At 37.7% G+C, this 24,142-nt stretch overlaps 2 protein-coding genes across 6 annotated transcripts in view; one reads left to right on the top strand and one right to left on the bottom strand.

The window, feature by feature from the left end:
* The first annotated feature begins 9,931 nt into the window (after positions 1-9,931).
* RER1 (retention in endoplasmic reticulum sorting receptor 1) lies at positions 9,932-19,199 on the top strand. Of its 4 annotated transcripts, XM_014943902.1 has the most exons (8): positions 9,988-10,005; positions 10,625-10,678; positions 13,086-13,171; positions 13,728-13,832; positions 14,909-15,008; positions 15,497-15,575; positions 15,681-15,816; positions 16,709-19,199. In XM_014943902.1, exons 3-8 carry the CDS (start codon positions 13,091-13,093, stop codon positions 16,796-16,798), a joined length of 591 nt encoding a protein of 196 aa, XP_014799388.1. In that variant the 5' UTR covers positions 9,988-10,005; positions 10,625-10,678; positions 13,086-13,090; the 3' UTR covers positions 16,799-19,199. The 4 variants fall into 4 exon arrangements, with proteins under 4 accessions (XP_014799387.1, XP_014799388.1, XP_014799385.1 ...); XM_014943901.1 differs by lacking the exon at positions 10,625-10,678 and having other exon boundaries at positions 9,932-10,005; XM_014943899.1 differs by lacking the exon at positions 9,988-10,005 and having other exon boundaries at positions 10,091-10,661.
* Positions 19,200-20,105: 906 nt separating this feature from the next.
* PEX10 (peroxisomal biogenesis factor 10) overlaps positions 20,106-24,142 on the bottom strand; it is a 4,649-nt gene continuing 612 nt past the window's right edge. For both annotated transcript variants that reach the window (XM_014943897.1, XM_014943898.1), the window contains exons 2-6: positions 23,834-23,914; positions 22,660-23,066; positions 21,687-21,862; positions 21,252-21,387; positions 20,106-20,346 (exon numbers count right to left, since the gene is read on the bottom strand). In XM_014943897.1, coding sequence (XP_014799383.1) covers positions 20,275-20,346; positions 21,252-21,387; positions 21,687-21,862; positions 22,660-23,066; positions 23,834-23,914 — 872 coding nt within the window. In that variant the 3' untranslated portion in view covers positions 20,106-20,274. The remainder of the gene's footprint in view (positions 20,347-21,251; positions 21,388-21,686; positions 21,863-22,659; positions 23,067-23,833; positions 23,915-24,142) is intronic.

The raw sequence follows: 24,142 nt of genomic DNA, 5'->3' as shown, positions 1-24,142 counted from the left end.
TAGTTCTGCGTTTAATTTGAATGAAGAGCTCCCTCCCCTCAGGAAGGGTGTCAGTCAAAGAGCTATCCCCTTGCTCCAGAGAACTAAGCATTCTAGGAGAACTGAGTACTCAGAGGATGCTAAACACTATAGTCAGATCATATTAATCAAAAGAGGGACAACCAAAGTATTATGTCAAAGACTTGTTAATAACTGGAGAGCATAATGAACGTACGTACCAGCAGGGCAGCCATTGATCCACAGTCCATCACAGATGTCACCAGAACAATCAACTATAGCGCCCTGTTCATTGACCACGTCATTTCTCCACTGCCCCTTTAAACAGAAATACACACGGATTTTAAATTTCGACAACACCACAGCTAAATTACAAAGAAGGGATTATTTCAGTCAATTTTCAATAGCAGAGTGGGTGGTCCTCAAGGCTTTTTATAAATACCCTTCCAACATTTGTGTGAAAAGTTGAATAGGAGACCACACAACAACCAAGGATTATGTGGCACTCCTCTGAAGGGGTAAGGGGGAGAGAATCAAACATTTCTTGCCCAAGGTTTGTTACTGTGGGATACTATTATGTGAGGTCCTTCAGTTCATATATTACATCGCATTAAATTACATGGCAAGAATGAATAACTGCTTTGTCACATACAGAATCACACATTATTTTGCTTTTTAAAGATCGAGAAAAGTGAAATAGTGTACCAACCTCCATTCCAAAAAGCTTCAGTTATTTAAATCTGGACTGCATTTCACCCAAGATATCCCTTTACATAAAATCAAAGTTTAAAAATTCCCAAGGCTGCAAAGCCAAATACCACAGAAGCTTAGGAACAAACCAATTTAAGTTGAACTTGCACATGTAATTGTGCAATTTAATTACAGAAGCTTAGGAACAAACCAATTTAAGTTTCTAGCAACGTTGAACTTGCACACGTAATTGTGCAATTTAATATTACGTCATGATGAACGGGCAGTTTTCATAGTGTACCTTTCCTACTCAATATAGCCTAATATTGAGACAATTAGTTCACAGCCACAATGTTACTAACTTCAACTGATAGCAGTCAACAGGTTCCTCTTTGTGGTCCTATAGTAGGGGAGGATAGGAAAATTTGTCAGACATTTCACAGTTATTTGCTGACAGGAGAGGGAAGGTCACCATCAGCAAGGCTGGTTTCAGTTTCAGATGTGAGAAGAAAGTATAGTATCGTATATTATAGTATGTGCTTTTATTCCAAGATACATGTGAAAACCACTTTGAAGCACAGAGTTGGCACTGGAAATTATTCTGAATTGGCCCCATATTATTGGAAGAGTTCAGAGTTGAAACCGTAAGGAAATAATCAGACAATGGTCAAAGTACAGTCAAAAGTCCAGATATGGTAAGACAACTCAGCAACAAATGTCACCTGTTTTATGCCCTACTAATTCCTGTTCAGCTATCAGACAATATTTTATAAATGTTAAGAGTACACAGGAACTAGAGAATAAGAACATTTAAAATCTAAAGTGATTATTCTTCTATTAAGTTGGACAACTGGCTTTTCATGTGATAACAGCAGAGGTACCAAATTAAAGTGCTACTATAATTCTAAAATGTGTGTGAACCCAGTTGAAACTCCAGATGGATAGAGCGGCTGAAGTTCTAGCACTTTGTTTACACCTTTACCAATTACAGATGTAAGCTAGAAGACAAGAGCAAAGAGAAAGCAGTTCTTTGGAAATACTCTTCTGATACTGCTTGCTTCAGTCTATTCCTTCCACCACTTTGAAGCCCACGATGCCATCTTCAGCAGCTACCCCAGGGACAGCACTGTTGGTAACTAATGTACAGGAGCTTTAAGCTTCACTGGCATTTTCACAATCTTCTCTGCCTTGTGGAGGAGACCTTTAAAGCAGTAGTCAGCTAGTCATACTCCTACATACATACTTACAGTACATAACTTGAAGAAGGTCTAGAAAAAACTCACTAACTGGAATTTTATCTAAATTATGTACTGAAATCATAGGGGCTTTCATCGCGCATCGCTGTATATAAGCATGCAATAGAATTCAGCTGTGTCCTGCTTCCTCTAGGGAAGGTAAAAGGATTTGGGATATAAAATATGCAACCTTCCTCAGTGGTTCCTTATCTCTACCTGTAAAGGCATTGTGCTTGCTTTCAATCAATTCTTATGATTGCCTACTATTAATGTCACTCATTCTCTTAAGTAATTAAGCCACCTCTTTCTTAGATTTGCCTTTGTCTCTCTGGCACATTTCCTTGTCTAATCCTCTTTTCCAGATGGCATAAGGACGAGAGATAAGTGTTGCTAAAAGTTGCTTAGCAATGCAACACATGCAAGGTTTGGAAATGCTGACGTCCACATAAGCACTATCTATACATCACACATTTATGCAGAGAAACAAAGGCGCGAACAACCAGAGTGACATAGGGGCCTCCAGAAAAAGAGCTACCAGTTAGTACACAAACAGAGGGGAGCAGGAAACGGAGAGAAAGAAAAAGCTACAAGCTTCCAGTGATGGGTTATATTATGCTGTGGGGTTGGCTTTTTTTGTGTTTGGTTTTGTTTTTAAACTGGAACACGAAATTCTGCTATAATACAAAACAAAAATCCTTGAGTTCAGTATCTTCTGTGAATCAGAGACATACAATGCAGCAGACACAAAGACACTGCAATCCGCTAATAGAGACCAAAGCAAGAATAAAGAAATTAATGAAGAACAGTAACTGATGAAGCCAAAGTTGTTTATCATCAGTTATGTATCAACCACAGAAGTCCTTCTATCCTACGAATCAGTAACGCAGAATTTATTCTGGTAACTGCACAATGTTAATTGTGGATTGTTTCCTAAACTCCAAAGTAAACGTGTTTATATGGAATATATTTAAACCGCAATTAAATGTTACAGGTAATAAATAAGAACATTTAGTACACAAACAGTTACAATTTTACAAGGTCATATCATCATATTAATTCATTTCTGCAAGTGCTACTTAACTAGGTTAGCATGACTCATTTTGTGCTTAAAAACCTGAGATGTTCGGAATTTATTCATCTTTGCTGACAACTTCAAAACAACTAGTTCTAAGAAAACAGCTAAACAGTAGTAAATTAACTACAGAAGTTCACATGTAGCTTTACTAGGGGTAGTCTCTTACTAAGCAAGACTTTCAAATACTAACTTTGATAGACATCTGTTTATGAATATAGAAAAAGACATTGTAAATGGCTCATAAGTACTTACCACTTCATTTTTATTTCAGGAAGCAATTTCCAGTTAATTGATGAGGTTTCCATTTTTCAGTTAGTGGCTATTACACTTCTTATTGCAATTAATTCTGTTTATTTTAAATTCAAATTTGCCTGCCTCTACACTCAACTTGCCTGCCTCTACCAGTATATGATTTCCACACGCTCTAATTTGGGCTTTTATCAATCATTTTCATCATTTGGCTTTAACCATTCATCAAACTCATTTGCATGGGCCTGATCTTAAATATCATGTTAGAATTACTTAACAGATTTGAGTAATGACTGATCCATGCTTTCCTTTGTAAAAATCTTTGGCATTACAGCATACAGCTTCAGCTGACACTAATTAAACACATCTATATTTAAATACACAGAGTTACTCCAGTATGTCTTGACTACTTATCTGGCTGAGTATGTTCAGATAGTCCATTCTATATGGCCTGTTCTAAAAACCTGGGAGAATCTACATCTATTCCAAGAACTATAGTCTCAAATGTGAATCAGCTTATGTGAAAAGAAACACGAGGCTTTATTTCCCCCCCTCAAACTTCAAAGAATTTCCATACAACATTTCAGAAAATTCTTGATGCTCAAATAGTTTTAATAAAAAAAAAAAAAACACACTGGCCTAATATACATAAAAGAAAATAACTTTTCAATGCTTTTGATCCTTAAATAAGAAAAAATATAGAGTATTAATATCAGTTTATACCAAGACATATTAGGGAATAATGTTTTGCTGGCATTTTTTATGTAGTAATGTGTGTGACCTGACAGACTACCTTACTGTCAAATCAGCATGCACTTCAGAGTAAGACCAAACCCTCAAATCCTGCAGGCACTTTAGCACCCATTTTAAACACAAGTTTCCTTCCCAATTAGTTTTCTGATGTTTTTTGGTTTTTTTTTCTGGTCTGGTAGTTTCTATAGGCCTTTCACTATCCATCTTCTAAAGTGAAGGTAACGATTTCTCTGTTAGGTTGAGTCAGGAAAATATTCAACAATGTTTCTCTTTAGCAACATAGACCACTGTAATACAAGATTTTCAATAAATCCTGAGTGTAAAATGCTGTATATTATGGCAAAATCTAGATAAACTACAGAACTAGTAGTTTGGTGGGGGTGGTCCCTTCCTGGTCTTTAACTCTTACATGAAGACTGCTAATTACATCTTCCCACTGTCTTCTTGTCACATCTTATTACCAAGCATCAGAACCACGTATCGGCTTAAGATCACTAAAAAGGCAATTAAATATACAAATCATGCATTCAGAAACATGTTCAGCACAATTCCAGGTCACTCCTGGGACACAGTAACTTCTAAAAATTACTAGAGCTACAAGTGATGCAGTAGTCAGTGGTCCTATCCACAAGCAAATAAAATAGTGGAGCTCAGCATTTACTAGCTGGGAGACTTATTCACAGTCTTTACATTGGCAACAGCTTTATTTATATTTTTATACCATATATATCATTATATTGTAATTATAATAATAATCAGGATTTGGGAAGACGTAGTGTATCTTCAATTTTCATATTATCCCCTAGAATGCAGTGTAATTCTGAGCAACTAAAATTCCAATAATTTAAATAATTTGCATCAGAACCAAAACTATGACTCTTCCAAACAGGTAACTCAACTGGATTCTAGAGGGGGGGCAGGAGAACAAAAGCCTGCAGGTGAAGAAGCCCATAAGGTTTGCCACCTGTTTAGTGTGGTTAACAGGTGTATCAAACAGCAGGCCTTCCTCTGGGAAAGAAGACAAACTAAACACAGCCAAAACACACAAAGAAGCAGCAACAGGGACAGAATGGAACACAGCATCTGCTTACTGGGACTTTCGCAGCAGCCAGAAATGAGAAATCACAGAAAGGAAACACTTTCATGAAGAAAATGAGTGTTTTACTTCATTAGCCTCCGCAAGCTTCATTTATATGTCATTGTTTTCTTTCATTAATAATGTCATGCAAATGCACTAAAACCAGACTGGCCACCACAGGTCACTGGGGCTTTATTTGTTTATTTATATCAGCAGCTTTCAGGGGCTTTGTTTTGTGATATGCTCCCTAGTGTTCAGCTATCCTTTCTATCTTACATCTCTTGACAACACTTTTACCCAATTTTTAAATGCTTAATTTTATGGTTAAGCAGTAGATAAATCAGAGTTGTTTGTTATTATCGGACTCCTCTGTGACATAGCTATAATTATTCCTTGTTTACCGGACATTAAATTGATCTGAATCTCTGAAGGTTCAGAGACCACAATATGTTATTAACTGGCAGCATCCACTTACTAAAAATTTATCACTTGCAAAAGCTTGATCTAAAAATCTAGCCTACAGTTAAAACTGAAGAGGAAAACCAGACAAATTCAACATTCACACCGTTATTCAATCTATTCTATACCACATAAAAGTAATGCTAGAACAGTACCCTAGAGGATGAAATATTTGCCCACGTTCTGCTTGTTCTAGCAAATTACTTCAGTATGTCCAAGGTACTATTTCAGTGAAGGAAAAAAAAAAAAAAAAAATCAGATTCTTTCAAAATGCCTACGATTACTTCAGTATGTCCAAGGTACTATTTCAGTGAAGGAAAAAAAAAAAATAAAAAATCAGATTCTTTCAAAATGCCTACAGTTACACACATTTTACAAGCATACAACTATTTGTATAAAGTACGGGTGCATTAACTGATTAGCAATAAAGTTTGATATTCACCAAGGTATCTGACCATACAAAACAAACTTCAAAATCTCACGTGCAAAAGTTTATGTGGACAAAGCAGACAGAACTTCCAGATCCCTAAAGTGACTTTTGTAGTAACTTCCCCGTTTTGGGGCACAGAATCAAATCTTACCATTTGTGTTAGGACTGGGTTTGCATCCCCTGCACTGCCCATACATAATTCCTCCAACTACTTTTGACATATTTCCTGTTTACCTCTGTATTACCTGGCTCATGTTTTGTTGGAACTGTACTTTGATTTTTGTTGGACTTCAGTGTATCCTGATCTATTACCATATCTATCAGGAATGTATTGATATAAACTTAATAAATACTGTGTACACAAACCCAACGGCTAACCAATCACATAGTTTTTGTCAATTTTTCATAGACACAAGCAGATCATTAAAGCAGGTGATAGATTCTGCTAGTTAATTGTACTATTTCAAAAGTTGCTGCTGAAAAAAACAGCCGTAATGCAGATTTTATATCAAGTTTATGATTATTATTCCCAAAGTATATTACTGTCAGCTTTCTATATATTTTTTTTTGCCAAAGTATCTTGTCACTTTCGAGCAAATATCTAGTGAAACTTAAATATAGTACTAAACACTTAACAACCCTAAACACAGATCAGTTGTTGAACAAGTGTAAGCCTGAAGAATTTACTAATTCAGTCTCAAAACAGATGCTAGAGAGACACCCAGTGGTACCAAACTGTGTGTGCAGACACAAGCACACAAATATATACACATAAAATATTCTGTCTTAAATGTCCTGAGTAAGAAGCTATTATTTTATAATGAACCAAATGCACAACACCACTCGTGCATATTTTTAGATCATCTGTTTCTTTATCTAACAAGTATTTATTACCTTATCCTACTGATTGTAATTCCTTTCATGGAATAATACATAGTAAGATTTTTAAACCGTATTCAATAATGAAGTTCAGATTAACAGATTTAACTACAAACTTCTAATGTATATTCAAAAGAAATCTGGGGTGTTGACAGATGCAAAGAATGAAAACAAAAAGCCAAACCCTTAACTGAAAAGCCAAGATAACTGTGTATGTGTACACCAATAGCAGACCGAACTGCAAGATATCCAAGTTGTTTTCTGAATCTTAGTATCTTATCAGTATGGTCTTTTTCTCTGTAGATTATAGCCAGTAATAGTTTTTTCTTCCATCTCTAAATTTTACTAACTTCTAAATACTTACTCAAACATTACTCAGCATTCTATAACTCTTATTTTTGAAACAAAAAATAATTCTCACATATTAAGTCAACATCAGGCAAGAACAAGAGGTTAGTTTCCTGGCTTTCAGTAGTCCAAAGCCATCTTTGAAAAACAAAATTGTTAAATAATTGTATTTATGCAGCATAAACAGGTCTGTTCAGTCTTCACAGCATAAACTTTAAACAAAGTTTACTCAAAGAGGCTAACTTACCTTCTCTTGATCCACAGAACTGTTCTTCATATTTCCCACCATCTTTCTAATGCAATACTTTGTGTCCATGGAGCTTTCCAAACAGAAACTGACCGGACTAAGTGTTCCCTTGAACCAAATATATGTGAAAGTTAAATACAGAAAGAAACAACAGATCTGTCAAATACAGTTTAATTTTCTTATATATATTTAGGGTTCACTGATAAGTGATATTTTACTTACAGAGCACGAATAGAAGACATTCTAAAAGCCTGAAAGTTTATAATTAACAAATACTTTTTTTCCTGTTGATGCTGTCTAATGAAGACTACAAACATGCTCATTCAGTCCTTATTTTAAAACTGATGAATCATAATTGTTCTGGTCTTTAAAACTGACAGTGATGTGTTAACAAGAAAAGATTCATAGTATGTTCTTTTATGGTTAAGGAATGTATAAAAGTAGTACTTGAATTTCATAGTCACCTTAACAGCTGTTTGATGGCATGTACTCATTCAAATATTCTGTGTCAATGCCTCACAAATCAGCTGCTTAGCACTAGAAGTACTGTGAATTTCCTGAGGTATGTGTGATCTTAGAATGACAGATAACTATTTTTCTGTTAAGTATTTACTCAATTTACTTATATAGTTCCAAGTGGTCACTCTTTATTTTCTGGCAGCCTTACAGATTGTTGACTACAGGGGTTAGGCAGGTGGAGAAGTCATTAACTTACCTGTACAGAAACCAAAGAAATTACTTTCTGGAGCAACTTACTGGTACAGGTCTTCAATTGATGGACTTTTTTCTGCTCAGAATTCTAGGAGAGAGATGGATTCATTGAAACATTCTCTTGGTAAATCATGCGTGAGACATTCCTCCATAATGGAGAGTTTATTCAAGTTCTTTAAATCCTTTAAGATCTTTGGCTTGATCTTGTGAAGCACTTCACACAAGCATAAGTCTGCATAAGTGTGCATCTCTGAAGGACTGAGACTGTTATCAAAAATTGATGATATATGTTTCTGGTTTCTACCATTAACATATTTGGTTAATTTTCCAAGGTGACTGAAAGTTAACCCAGCTGAAATTGAGAGGCCAACAAGAAACAGGAAAACCATAAATCTTCAATAAACAGTATGAAAGATTGACAACTTGGACTAAATCAGTTTGGCTGCTTATGATATGCATCTATAGATCAGATTTTATATATCAGATTTTAATGGGATTGGGATTTTTTCTTTTTTAAAAGGGTATGTAACAGCTACAGGCTCACCTGATACCCAGTATTGAAATCCATTCCCCATAGTTTTTCCATTGACAAATTTGCCCTCATTGTAACTTCCATCTTTAAAGAACAGCTTGCCCTGACCTGGAAAATAAAACAACACTTCTAATTCCTTTTAGCAGACAAATTAGCACCTCTATTTTCAATTCAAGTCAAAACTTTCTCATGTTTCTCCTTTATATGATTAAATTTATATCTATGTACTGTTAGCACCTTCACAGACTTTAGACTTTTCTTAAGACTTACTATCTTAGCATCTAAACATTGGCCCCAGCTGAAGGGATTTACAAAGTATATACACCACAGGTATCTTAGAACTATTAAATTATTTTTTTTCCTTATTAGCTCGAATAAAACAGAACTGAACCACAGTTATTAAAACTCTTGAAGTCAAGGATCTGACTTTCACAGCAGCAAGCTCTAGAGCCATGCCAGTTTTACAGGTAATGACCACTTACTCTATTGTGTAAAAAGGAAGGACCCATTTGCCTTCTTGTTCTGCCATACAATTATATAAAAGGTTTAAGAACCACAAATGGTACTAATGGTACTTATTTCTCAACAACAACAACAAAAAAAAAAAGGAAATTAAGAGGATTGTTGGAAGCCCAATTTGTTCCTGCTCCTCAGGCCCAGGCACTGAGCACACCCCACAGACCCCAATTCCTCTCACAAGCCCCACCTGAGGCCCCTACACACAGCCCTGGAAAGAAGAAAACTGGGATTATTTAAACAATACAGAAAGACTAGGCTGAATACGGAATACCTAGTAATACAGAAGTAATACTAACTTTACTCAGGGATACCAATTTTTAAACTTCAGTATAAGCAATTACGTGAAGATAAATATATAACTTCGCTTACTATTTACACTTGTTTTACATTGTAAAGGGAACCCAAGCTCCTAAACAACTAAAGACACTGAAACAGGCAGAAGCTGAAGCGTTAGCGACTGTGCTTCCCCTGCACGGACCAGGGACGCTGCCACAGAAAACACCGCAAACCCATGGATGAAAAACGTTTGTATTTACATTCTGCCTCAACGCCGGAGCTTCGTCCTCACAAGAGGCCGGACTCGGCGGCAGGAGGAGACCCATCCTCCCCCTCAGGCGCAGGGCCGGGCTGAGGCGGCGCCCACGGTCCCGCCCTGGGGACGGCCGGTCGCCACAGGCGGGGCGGGCAGAGAAAATGGCGGCGCCCCGGAAAGGGAAGCGGATTCCCCCCGCCAGTGACGCCATATTCGGGTCTGTGGGAGGGGGGGGAGGGGGAACGGAAGGAAGAACCCGGCTTGGGCGTCTGTGAGTAGCCGGAGCCCCGCGTCGGCGGCCCGGCCGGGGCTGAGGGCGGCCGGGGCGGGAGCTTGCGCCTCCGAACTGGCGGGCGGAGGTGGTGACAGTCCCCGGGTGGGAGGGATCCCTCTGGGAAGCTTCTGCGGGCTCGGCTACCGCTGCCGCACCCGCGGCCTAGGCGCTCCGCCGGGCCGTACCGCACCGCTACTGGGGCCTGCCGGGGGACCCGCGTTCCCTCAAGCCGAGGTGCTGTCTGCCCTAGAGCTTCTCCCGGGCTCGCCTCACCTCAGCGGGCCCCGCTTGGGGCCTCCCCGTCGGGTCTCTGTGCGGAGATCGCGCCGTTCTCCCTGCGCTCTGCTTGTCCCCGCTGTGTTGCCTCAGCCCCCCGCGTCCGTGCGGTGCTCGGGGTGCGGGGGGCCCGCAGGGACCGGGCAGCCGCTGCTCCGGGGGCAGCTGCGAGTTTCCGACAGGACAGGCCGCTGTAGGAATAGATAAAATCAAACAGCGCCTCTTTTAGCATTAAAAAAAGCCAAAACCCAACCAGTTTGCATACCCAGTGGGTTATTCTCCTGTGGTTGTCCGTTCACCCAGTTGTTGACGAATCGCTTTACTGTGTTGCTCTTCAAAGGCGTTTCCTCTATGAGATAAAGAAGCTTCTATGAGCAGTAAGGTGCTTTTGCTGGTAAAGTGCTTTATTTTCATGTTAAATTTAAGAATAACCTTTGTCATGGTCAAAAGTTCTCTGAAAATTCTGTACTTCCTCTCATGTAATGATGCGAGGCTTAATGGAAATGTTTTTTACTGCCCCAGGTCCTGTTTATTTTAAGAACTCAGGGATGCAGTGGTGTCTGTAATGATGTTCCCATAACAATTGCGGTAGAAGGTGTAATTGTTGAAGGTCATGCATTTGCCTACTTGGTCTTGTTCAGCAGAAAAAAACGTTTTAATACAGTTTAGTTTTAGTAGCAGTCTGTATTCTGATAGTACCAAACTATTCAATTGTTCTATTAATCTTTGTATAGCTTTCTGATTATTGACTTTACTGAAATGGCTGAAGGGTTATCGTAACTCATTATGCTGAACAGTAAAATTATATGTTAAATTATGAAAGAGGATTTGCTACTGTTTGGATTTAATTATTCCCTTAAACCAATGAGATCTGAATTGTGTTCTTAACTGTAAACTACCTTCAAAGCAATGCCAATGACTACTGTTCTTAATAATAGTCTACGTAAAGATGTTCTTTATGTAAATGTTTTAATGTGATAAGAAATCTTAACCTAAATTCTAAACTATGTCATGTGATGTACTTCAGTCTATGCTACTTAAATTGGGCCAGTGAGAGGTTTCTTTTCAGTAAAACAGACAGTGTTAGTTGGTTGCATTTCTTGGTGTGCTGTGGAAGAACTGTCTGTATGATAAACAATTGTACGTAATCACTTCTAGTGTAATTTTACACCAAGCAAAAAGCCTACTCTGTCATAAAGCCATCAGTAGCCTTACATAGGTGGTTCTTCACTCAGTCTGCATAGGTTAACATTTACAAGAATGTAATGGTAGGTCTACTTATAGCCCATATTTGCTATGGATGCATACGTAAGATGAATTTTGACAATAAGAGAGCTTTTATGTTTGTGATCTTCAGAGAACTTATATATTTTTGTTATTGTTTTATACTTCAGGACATTTCAAAAAAAAACCAAACAAACCAACCCAAAATAAAGTACAAAATTATGCTCAGCTAATAATGCTGAGTAACTTCTTCCTTCTGCAGTGCAGTGAATGGGGAGAATAATAATTACTTCATTTTGCCTGTAATGAAAAAGTCCATATCTATATTGTATGAGTTCCTATTTGATTTTTTTTTTCTTTTTAGCTATAACTTTAATTCAAGTGGACTGAAGCTCCTGAAGCCTCATAATGAATCCCCTTATCTTTTGAAGTGGAATGGGGCTCCCTTTTTCTACTTACTAAATATTCCATAGGATATAGTTTTCAGATGTTTACAGAAAAAAAATATACAACTGAGGTTCTGAACTTCCCCAGATTGTCTTTGGTCTCAAATTATTTTTTGTAGCAGTCACTGTATTACAGCATCTACGATAATTTACATTTTTCAAATTTAGTAATGTTTCATATACATTTATTATCATCTGAGGCTCTTGAGATATTATTATAGGGCAGAAAGTGCTCCCACTATTCCAGAGCTGTGTAGTCCCACCCACAGATGAGGACTCCAGGAAGTAAAGTCAGGGATTGCTTTTGGTGATGTGGCAAAAATGTGTCTGTTGAGAATCTGTTTTATTTTGTTTGTTTTAGATCTTGAAGTGAACTGTAAGACTTAGTTGAGCTTAGCTGAAAAGAAAAATAAAGTTCTTTCATTGGTAGCAGAAGCACATACTAAAAAATAATTCCCTTGGTCAATTTTTTTTTACCTGAGTTCAGAATCCTGGCCCCTTTACTACACAGTTCTGCTCATGCTTAAAACTTTCCTGTGGCTGCTGAGCTCTTCCTGTTCAAGAGATAATCTCATTGAATGTTTCTAGCAGTGGGCAGTGCTTTGGTTTAGGTACTTACAGCAGAGTTTTTCTTGGTAGCCACTGGTGTACAGAGTCCTGAACTTAAGCTTCTTCACTATCTAGTTAGTATTTAAAAATCCTAAGCAGCTTTTAAAAAAATATTTTGGTTTTTTCCTTCGCCTGAGGTGTCAGGAGGGTGGTACTGCAGGTCATATCTTGGTGCTTAGATGTTATAATTCCTGCTTTATCAAGGTGAAGATGTCTAACAAGGCTTATTCCTGTAGTTCTGTATGGACTTCTTTTTTCCCCTCCCTAAAGTGGGTTTGGATCCTATCTTGCCGTTGTAAAATACCCTGTTCTTTGCTTCCTTGACAATTCCGTTTGGAAAGTAATTTCTTCTGGAATAAATATCCTCAGTTTAAGAATACTTCACTAAAAATAATGTTTCAAACAGGGCAATCCAAAAGAATATCATAAGTAAATGCTGGTTTGGGTAATGTACTGTAAAGCGACACGGAGCTTGGATTTTTGTTATAAATGTTACCTATGTATCATGTTTTGTTTTCACAGCAACCATGTCAGAAGGGGACAGTGTTGGTGAGTCTGTGCATGGAAAGCCTTCTGTGGTCTATAGATTTTTCTCAAGACTTGGACAGGTTGGTTTTCTGGAGGGTTTTTCTGACTCTATTAGAAACAGGTCTCAATGCAGCTTCTTAAACTCATTACTTACTGGATAAGTTGTTGAAATAGTAAAATCTATACAAAGTGATTTGTTTTGAAGCCTTTTAAAAACAGATAACAAATATTATAATACATAGCTTAATGGAATATTGAATGTGTGGATATGTGACATTCCACAGTGAAAATATATGCTGTTATTGTCAAAAAAGAGGAGTGACATCAGATTTCATGTCAGATTCATCTTAAAGAAAGTAAACTTGCAAAAATTTTGAAAATTTAAATTGCTTTACGATGCCTCAAGCATTAGGAAATTATTATTTTTTGCCTTTGTAAAAAAAAATAGAACTTTTCAAATGCTTGTATGTTAAAATTCAATTCAGTTTGTTTGTAATAAAGAATACAAATGTTTCACATTACTCTCCTTCCCAAAATACTTCTCACAAATGCCTACAATTTCAAATACTACCCTGTAATGAATGGTATTTATTGTGCATCATGTATTTTATGTGTGTCCACTTTATTTCTTCCTAGATCTACCAATCCTGGTTAGACAAATCTACTCCATATACTGCAGTGCGATGGATTGTAACTTTGGGTCTGAGTTTTATCTACATGATTAGAGTTTATTTACTGCAGGTAAGAAAACTGGATTTACTGCTAAAGTAATTTTAGATACCATTACTGTTCAGGTTTTTGTCTTGTGTATTTTTGAAGTATGGTGTTATTTTGGAATTATATATGGCATCACGTAGCACACAGTAGAAGGCAAATTAGATGGTCTGAAGTAAAAATGCATCTTTCTGGTGTTAAACTTACTGCTTAAAAATGGAGAACAAGCAAATGCTTAAGGATATTCATCTGATGGCAACAAAAAGTAGAAATAATCTATTGGTTCTGATGAAATTCCATAATAAACCTCTGAAAACTCTTTTGCAATTACGTTTTTACTTTTATTTTTAAAGCCGTGTTAGAACACGTTCAGGAGCCAGTGGTTACCTTCTCCATCCAAACCATAAAGAATTGCTTTTTCAGCATTTTTATTGCTGCAGGCCAGGCATTCCCAAAGCTTGAAGATTACAGGTTGAATGTGAAAGCTGTGCAGGTGGTAGTAATAGGAACATTTAGGAGACTGAAGCCTGCAAAGATGATTAAAAATGTGACGGTTTTATGCTGTTTGCTGCTTTTGTACTGTTTTTATGATGTCTACATCATGAACATTGAGACTCGATGCCTGAGAAAAGCTTTCGTATTAAATCCATCGATAGTTGAGGGATTTGCACATCTCCCATGTTCTGAGGCTTGTTTTGATGAATTTATTAGGTTTGCAGTAGTATACCTTAGAAAACATGTAGTTAAAAAGGCTAATAGATTTTATTCTTTTTAAATCTTGTATATTACAGTAAGCTTAGTCAGTATTTCGGTAGCTTTAAATGTTATGTTATACTTGTTAGCTGTCAGTGTACAAATAAAATAAATACTTTCATAAAGGTGATTTCATCTTTTCATAGAGTCGCAATGCTTATTTTACGTAGTGAGAAATTGTAATATTTTTTTAACAAGTCCAGAAAACTTTTCATGCTAATGTAAGGATGTAGAAGAGCATTTCTCAAGGAAGGAAAAAATCAGGTTGTTTAGTCTTGTTGAAAAATCAGTATCTGAAAATGGTTTTTAGGAAGACTTTAATCTTAGCTCTTTTTCCCTCTCTGCTTCAGGGTTGGTACATTGTGACATATGCCTTGGGAATCTACCATCTAAATCTCTTCATAGCTTTCTTGTCGCCAAAGGTAGACCCCTCTTTAATGGAAGACTCAGGTATGATGAATAGTTCATTTTGCGGTAATTTTGAACTTAGTCAAACTTCCAGCTCTTTCTGATGATACAGTAGTGTAAAAATGCGCAATTTTAGCATGACATTGTGTTTTCAGATGTGCAAAAAATCTCTACAACTTGACCTCAGGAGTTACAATAAAATTTGTCTTCTTTTTTCCTGGACTTGAACGTATTCCATATTGTATTAGTTTACATTGTTTTAAAAGAAAGTTTCTGTGGCTGAAGTTCTCCCCAAAGTAACTCAAGTGACCTGCCACTCATTTCTATTATCTATTTTCTTTTGGGAAATGAATGTTATGTTACATTAAAAACAGCCACTGTAACTGGAATCTATGTGCAACAGTGAAGGTTTTTCTTTTTTTTTTTTTTTTTTTTTTTTAAGAAAAAAAATAATCTGGAGTCCAAATAGTGTGGAAAAGTAGAGTGAGAGGGTTTGTGGTTTGGGTTTTTTTTTTTCCTGTTTTTTTCAGATGATGGTCCTTCCTTACCTACAAGGCAAAATGAAGAATTTCGGCCTTTCATTAGAAGGCTCCCAGAGTTCAAATTCTGGTGAGTGGATCCATCTACCCATGCTGTTTTTGAAAAAATGTAAATATCTGCATCAAAGTAGTGGTAGCTGGGGTTGAAATATTAATTGTTAATATTATTTTGAAGGTACTCTGCAACTAAAGGAATCCTGGTTGCTATGGCATGTACATTCTTCGAGGCTTTCAACGTTCCTGTGTTTTGGCCAATCCTTGTGATGTACTTCATTATGCTATTTTGTATCACTATGAAGAGGCAAATCAAGGTAACCCGCCAAGAATAGAGAGTAGCCTTTGTGATGTCAGAATTTACAGTATTGTTCCAAACTGTTCATCTGGTTGAGCACTTCAGAGGTATTAAAATTGCACACGCTTCTGTTACTAGAGGAACTTGAACAACTAGCACTTAGTTCAAGTGTGTTGTGTGTTTGAAACTTTGAGCAAATATTGGTGACGGGAAACAAAACTAGGCAAAAAGAAGTCTTCATATGCTACATTAGAAAATTCTACACTTGCTTTCAAAAGGTTTCTATCTCGGAATTCAGTATCTGGTTTTTGTGCAGGATGAGTCCTACAATTCAGTTAACTGGCTGTTTTTAAGGAAGAGGTTTTGTAGCATTTCTGATAGGTGAAAAGGGAAGTTCTGACACGTTGGTGTGAGAAAGTAGATGGAGAGAAGGGGAAGAAGAATGTAGGCAAGTCATTCGGGCCATTTTTAACAAATTACTTATGATTCGCTGGGATTTTAAAAAGAGAACCATTTTTCCCCCAGACATTCAGAATTTTGGATAGGTTCTGTTATTCCAAGTTGTAAATCAAAGGGTAGTAAAGAATTAATACCTCTGTGCTCTCTCCACTTCCCTGTGATCTTTCAATCAGTAATCATCACTGTACAAGTTGTTTGATATACCCAAACTTGAGATTTATAAGAAGTTTATAATCAATACTGGTGTTTGATATACCCAAACTTGAGATTTATAAGAGGTTTATAAGAGATTTATAATCAATACTGGTACATGATTAGCTACTTCATTACCTTTACAGTGCTGAAGAACTGTTTTTCTAGAGGACTTTGTAATTTACAATGTGTATTGTAAAATGTTCTTGTAAATATTACGTAAGTTTCTTGTCTCAGAAATTGATCTTTTCTCTTTACAGCACATGATAAAGTACAGATATATCCCCTTCACACACGGCAAGAGGAAATACAAAGGGAAAGAAGATGTGGGGAAGACCTTTGCTAGCTAGAAGATGCAATCAATCTGTTGACCAATTCTACTTCTAACTAAAGGAACGATTTTGAGCCATTGTAACAATGCCTTTTTTCTTCATAAAAAATGATTGAGTGGTGACAAAGCAGTTGAATTTTCATTTTAAGAGGATCTTGCTATTTTTATCTGAAATATCAGTTTCTTGAAGAAACTGGCATTCTAACCAAATTGCATTGAGTTTATTCTCTTTTGTAAGAAGTTGGAGAAACTTTGGATAATCCCATGGATTTGGGATAATGTTTTTCTTTCATGATCCATTGCACTGGAGAGATTAATGGCTTATAGTTGGTTATTTTTACGTAGTTCTCCTGCTCAGTATCACCCTGAAGTGCTGTGCACATATACGGAGGAAAAATGTAAGATGGCACACATGATGCTGTTTTCTGCTTCATGGCTGTGTGCTGTTTCCATAGAAAAATTCAGTAGACCTAAATAGATGCAGAACTTAAGCCAATTTCCTAAATGCATGGTATTACTGAGTTATAAGCAAACAAATGTAGATAGGAATAAGAAATCTACTAAATCATGGGTTTTGCAATAGGGAAAAAACACTCATCTAGCTTGTAAAGCAACTCATTTGTGTTGGGTTTTAATGCCAGTTTCACCATTATGTCTCACAGCAGATGCTAAAATTGGGCTCTTTCATGACTTAAAACTTTGTTCAAACTCTATCGCAATTTCCTTTGAGGACCTGGAATTATAAAAATATATATTTTGATTGTTATTAGTTGGAGTTTCTTTCGTACTTAAGGGTTTCTTCATTAATTTAAGCTGACTTCATGCAGCCCTTTCAAAATATACCCAAACTGGCCATAGCAGACAAACTGTGTGGGTTTTAACACAGCTTTTCATTTTCTATGGGGAAAAAAAAAATAATCAGAGCTAAATGACCTGCATGTAAACTTTTTCATGTGATACAACTGCAGTTTTATTAAGTGACTTTTTAATTCCAAAATTTATTAAAAGACAGTGTCCCCCTTTACTTGTTCTCTATCTTTATATACCTATTGATTTAACAGTATTTATGGCTCCTTTTCAATAATGGTTACCTTCAGTTTATCTTCATGCAATGCCTTTTTCAACTCTTCAGGGAGCAATCACTTGCAAAAAGTAGGAAAAGATTAGCTCTTTGAAGATTCTGAATGGAGAATAGTGGCAACTTCAACAGACACCTAAATGGAAAATGTATTTAGGAACCCTTTCATCTAGTTTTGTCAAATGAAGTCATTATGGAGCTCTGGAATTCAGCCTTCGGTAATTTGGGAAAATTACAGGTAGTTTTAATTCACATTGACCTGTTGTTTTATGTTTGTGTGTGTTTGTTTTATTAGAAGTGTGGAAACTAGTAATGTCAAAATTTAAAATTCTGGAAACGAGTTTCCAGAAAGGGCCTTATAAAAGTACCAGCCCCGGTCGCTCACTGTTTTTCCTGAAAATATGAAGTCCCTGAATTGGAGAAGCTGTCTTCAGGTTTGCTGGAGTTTCTAACTATGGGCAAATCAGGGATAAAAATACAATGTTTATTAAAATTATCAACTGGGATGACTCTTACTAAACAAGTGTTAATGACATCCTTTGCAAATTAGACGTGTTTACCTCTACTTAATTACAAACTTTAGTGGCAGTTGGAGATTAATGCCTTCTCACCCTTGGGTAGGCACAGATGCTCTGCGTTCAGTGGGATTAACAGTTTTCAAATATGGATTGTAGATAACATCGGGACAATGGTACAGTTCCCTGAACTATAGTATTAAAAATAAATTAACCTTACAGGGTGCTCGAAAAACTTGGCTTGACAACTTCCCAGATACTTCCCTGTCGATTGCTTCCTATTTGTTTTTATGTGCAACAAAATGTTTTTCCTTACTGTTTTCTTAGTAAGGAGACCAGGCAGTGATTTCCTTAAATGGTCATGTTTTCATTTATGATATGGACCAGTTTTCTTCCACTGTTGCCTTGTCACTTCTAAGTAGGTGAAGGATGCCTGAAAGTTTCCTGGTGTAAGAAAGGGATGGTATTGCAGCTCTGAAAATCACTTTTGTACAGTAATGATCAAGTGTTCATGTAGTTACCAGCAACTATTTTTTATTCCATTTGTAGAGATGATGAAAAGTTAAACTAATTTTATTGGGGGTTTTATGACAATACTTGGAGATTTAATTGTTGATTAGCTAACCAGGATCTCTGCAATAGAAATAACCATCTTAAAAGAAGTGCTCTTACTGTAGCACACCTCCCCCTGCCGCCCCAAGTCCATATTCAGTGCCATTTGTGAAAGATTTATTGAAACTGTAACTCATGATCCACAGAGTGGATCATCTGGCTTTTTCTCCCCATCTGTATTTAAAGAATATAAATAAATTCATCTTGTACATTTTCTATCATGCAAGAATGACAAGGTATTTTAACAATTGACAGTCTTTTTTCTTGCTGCTCCGAGTACTTGTATAACAGAACTAATAATAATTTATGGGAATAAACCTTGATGAGGTGATGCTGCTGAATCCTTCCTCCTTTATACTCTAAAATACTGGCTTGGCTGAAATAGCCCTTACTGCCATAAAGAGTGGAGGGGAGGGTCTTTTGGCTGAAGTCAGTGTCTTCCCTATCTGTGTTAGACTGTAGAAAACACCCAGACAAAACTTGAGCTGGGTTATAAAACTAATGTTTCGTAGTTGAGCTTAGTTTCTATTAGTGTATGTACTAGCGCCTTTTTGAAGCAATACTTATTACATTGCTATAGTCTTAAATGTCTAGAATACTTGATGAAGAGTTTTGCTATCTAATAGTGATAGAAGAGCTTTGAGTTTGGAAGCTGAGTGTGAATTGGTCATTGTGCAGAGCAGTCTGCATCACTATGGGTTTGTGTTCTGTTGATCTAAGGGAAATGTACAGTTTGTCAAATCAAGGAAACCTGCTTTATCGTTAACCCTGTTATGAAAATAGAATGGCACATGACATAGGTTTGTCATAGAAATTCCACTGCAGTTAAACTAAGGATTTGTGTACAGCTTTTGTCCTTTCCCTCTGAAGTCTACAGCGTGGACTCATTATTATGTTACAGGAGAAAGGGAATCTTAGAAATTGTAGAATTTTACTAATACCTTACATGTGCTATGAAATGTTGGAAGACTCATGATCTACACTTACATCCAGAGAATGGGAATCTGATTTACATTTTTCATTGTCCAAAGTGAAGAAAACTATTACATTTCTGTTAAGCACTTTTTAGAAAGACATATTTTTTAATATGGTCATGGACCATGTTAGAAGAAACAGAAAGGTAGAGGCAGAAATAGATTTATTCTGTAAAACAATAATGAAGTGCCACCTTGCACAGGCAGTTACCAGTTTTATAATAAAGTCTTTCTGGGACTAACTCAAGCTGTCTGACAACTTCATAAAGGGTATGAGAGCTGAGGTCCTTGTCATCAAACAGAACAGATTTTTCCTTTACAGTTGATAGTGGCGTAGGTAGATGAGTTTCTGAGGATGAAACTTCTCTCTGCACAGTGGACATTCTGTCTACAAAAAGAAAAGAAGTTACATAGATGTACTGAATTGCTGTATTTAAAAGTTAAGAAAAATCCAAATATAACTGTTTAGAAAATAATCAGCATTCATAATTAAAAACCCATTTTTTTTCAGTCCAGTTTGTGCTGCAAGCATTCCAAGCTAACCCCATTTAAACAGCAACATGAGATGATACAGGTGCTGAAAAACTGGATGGATTCTTAACGGTTCTTTTGCTCTGTGTGTGTTTGTTTTTTAATGTAATGTAATTTTTAACTAATTTCTAGAACAGCTGCAGTCACACATCTGAATTACAGCACAGACATAGCCTCTTGGCAAAGATTTTATTTGTAACTAACATCTGATGCCTTTTTTTTCCTGGCAAGGAGTTTTCAGTCTTTGGAGAAAATAAATGGACAATGTCTTGTTTCACAATGTTTATCAAATCCTTAATGGATGAAAACTCTGCTGTATTTCATTAATCCAAAGCAAAATCCAAGTTCAAAGTACCATGCATAAGAGATAACTTGATTTGGTTGTAATTTACTTATTTCTTTTTACTGGAAATCAGGTGAAGGTGGCTTCAGAACATTATCACTCTTGTTTCTTTGCAGTCAGAATTATAGCCTAGGTCTGTAGATAAAAGGAATTCTTTCAGTGTCTGACGTCCAGAGTAGGCTGATTGCATTTCAGTGCTTGGGACAGAAAACTACTCACCTTATTTTACCTCATCTGTGTAATCCACAGTCATTCTATTCTAATAAAATATATAGGTCCTGGTAAACTCTTGTGTGGGGATTTTAGGTGCCTTAGTGAGAGAAAGGGTATTACTTCAGCACCCAGGCTGACAAGTACGATCAAGTAGAAATTTCATCATGTTTATCCCTTCCAGCCTCCGTTTGTCCCTCTGTACTTACTCTGGTGTTACACCACTCCGTGATGCATTCCCAGCAGAAGAGGTGCCCACAAGGTGTGGCTGTTGTGTGTCTCCGTTCTTCCAAACACAACGTGCAGCGGGAGTGGCGCCCAGTAGTTTTTTCCTTGCTCGTGTTTCTAATTAACATAGTTATGTATTACTTAATTTTATTTAGCCTGCTTATAAGAAATATTTGATAACATCATCTTAAAGTAAACCCCATCTTCAAGTATTAACCCTCTTTGTGAAGATTTCAAAAACATGAAAGCAAAGCATGAAATCTAAGAGAGGCTTAAAATGGTAGGGAATGCATCAAACTTCATATCAGGTGGTAACTTAAGTCAAAGTGTCACCCCAGAGTTCTCCCCGTTAATGAAAGCTATTACATTTCACACCATTGCTTCCACCTATTTCTAATAAGTAAAAATCATCATACTTTAGATGAGCCAGGTTGCGGTGTAGTTTCCATTCCTGCCTTGCTCTCTGCTTCTGTTTGAAGCTGTACATCTGAACACCAATTGTTAGAAGAAGATGGAAGAGTGAAATTACTCCAAGAAACTTGTAACTTGATCGTATGCTCTGATCTTCTCCTTGCAGTCCTCCAAAATGCAGCTACATAGTTCACAGAAATAGAGTTGTTTTTGTTACTGTGGTTTTATGAAACTATCTCCCTCCCCATATCAATAAATTCTTGATTTGAGATTCTCATTTCTGTCCAAAATATTGACATGTATCTAGGACTTATTCACCTGCTGTCTCTCAGGAGGTGTAATGTGGCCTGGATGCATCTCAATCAGTCAGGCTACACTTTACTGCTGCTTGTACAGGGATCAGTTGTCTTGTCTGTCTGTCCATCAAAACTGCTGCTTTAATTGCTTTGGCTTTGTTAGGTAGCTCTGAGCAAATAGTCAGACTCCTCTTTTCCACACTGACATCAGGAACTGTTGAGGAGTCTTCTGCCTATACACACTTTTGGCCAGTGGCTGGTATTTTTTGGAAAGATACTTACTGAAAAGACTGTGTGAAACTAGCTCTTCATGTAGAAAAATGGTATCTAAATGTGTACTGATGTTTTGTTCAAAACTACATTTAAGTATTTCCCATTGATTTATTAAGCTAATTCTCATTTTCTGTGTATATGTAGAAGATAGACTGGACTAGACAGTGTTCTCAATGTTACGGAGCGTATTAACTTCTGACAGAACATTCACATTTATTAGCCATAACCTTTCAACCACATGGACTCATAATCCCTCTATGTAATATTAAAAATTCCCCTTTCACCCAGTCTGCCAATATTATAATCAGCTGCAGCTAAATTCCGTATCCCTTTTATGCACATGGCATCCCAAAAGAGGCCAAAATACCACAGTGGACACCACCTTCAAACAAGAAATACATCCACTTACGTATGTGATTCCTGTGATTCTTTTAGACAGGTGATAAAAAGTGCCGCTTATGTAGAATACTGCCAGGTGCAGTCGGTGAAGTAAAGGTACGCATTGTTTAAGAACATACACAGTTTGTAAGACTGTTTTCTTCTGCTGTTCCGTGAGCTCCCCAACTTGTTTCTGTATCCAGTTCCGCACCAAGGTCCTGCTGGATAAGCCGAGTGCTGGGTTGCTCTGTGAGGCTCTGGACTCATCAGCTTCCGTCTGCAGCTCGTGTTCCAGGTGCAGCAATCCCTTTTCTAAGCAGTAGGGCACCACGGTATGAAGAGCGATGAAGACGGCCCGCCGAAAGAAAGAAGGCACCCTTTTCTTGGTTGGGTCAACTTGGACAATGTTAACGTACTCTTCCCCCAGAGTCTGGTAACCTAAATAATACGTGTAACACAGAACGTGCAGGGTAAGATGGCAACAGCAGTGACATTCTTTGTACAGTTAATCAGTGGCGAGGGGCTGCTCAGGTAAGAACACGCTGGGTTCTGGAGTTTCAGAAATAGTATTTTTTGTGTTGAGTGAGGCGAGTGTTATGTTTACATCAACATCTGCAGCATTGGTATCTGCAATGGTTTTAGGCTTAGAGCAGGGATTCTTTTTCATGCTGTCTTTAAACTGAACTTTTGCATTTAAAAGAACATACATCTGGGTTGATAAACTGCTGCATTTGAACTCAAACTTCTGACAATTTAGTTGTTTCATATTTAATAAGAGACATAAAGAACATACATTTGGGTTGATAAACTGCTGCATTTGAACTCAAACTTCTGACAATTTACTTGTTTCATATTTAATAAGAGACATTTATGAAAAACAAACAAAACAAACCAAACAAAGCCCCCACATTAAACAAATCACTGTCAGGCAGTCTCACTCCACTTAGTGGTCACCAACAAACAGCAGCTGCCCAGGACAGAGAGCTCATTTTTCACCCTGGCCCAGGTTGCCCAGAGAAGCTGTGGCTGCCCCATCCCTGAGGGGTTCAAGGCCAGGCTGGAGGGGGCTTGGAGCAACCTGGGCTGGTGGGAGGTGTCCCTGCCCAGGGCAGGGGGTGGCACTTGGGGGGGGCTTCAGGGTCCCTTCCAACCCGAACCACTGTGTGACTCTATGAAACGCCAGAGGCAGCTCCTGGGCACGGTACCTGACAAAGTGGTAAGGACGAAGTAGGCGACATCGGAAAGCAGCTCGATCTCTTTCCTCCATTCCAGCCACTTCTTGGCACCTGCGGGACGGGGATCCCTGCGGTCACCCGACGGGAAAACCCCCAACTCCGCGAATTCTTCCCCAAAACTGGATTAGCCTCCCCCTCCCCGCGATGGATGGGCCCACCTCCCTCCCGGCCAGGGGTGCGCGGCGCCGAGGGAGGACACCCGCTGCTACCGGAGCGCTGACGATGCCACTTCAGTCCCTCCCGCCCGCCACAGCGCCGATCCCGGCGGCCTAGTCCCTC

This window comes from Calidris pugnax, unplaced genomic scaffold, assembly GCF_001431845.1.
Source record: "Calidris pugnax isolate Ruff unplaced genomic scaffold, ASM143184v1 scaffold129, whole genome shotgun sequence".
Classification (NCBI taxonomy): domain Eukaryota; kingdom Metazoa; phylum Chordata; class Aves; order Charadriiformes; family Scolopacidae; genus Calidris; species Calidris pugnax.
This window is presented reverse-complemented; position numbering and strand designations above follow the sequence as displayed.

Bases quoted from the DNA above. Each gene is read 5' to 3' on its own strand.
- RER1 (XM_014943899.1), top strand. The intron at 13,833-14,908 runs GTAAGAAAACTG...TCTCTGCTTCAG, and splicing joins TTAGAGTTTATTTACTGCAG to GGTTGGTACATTGTGACATA. The intron at 15,009-15,496 runs GTATGATGAATA...TGTTTTTTTCAG, and splicing joins CTCTTTAATGGAAGACTCAG to ATGATGGTCCTTCCTTACCT.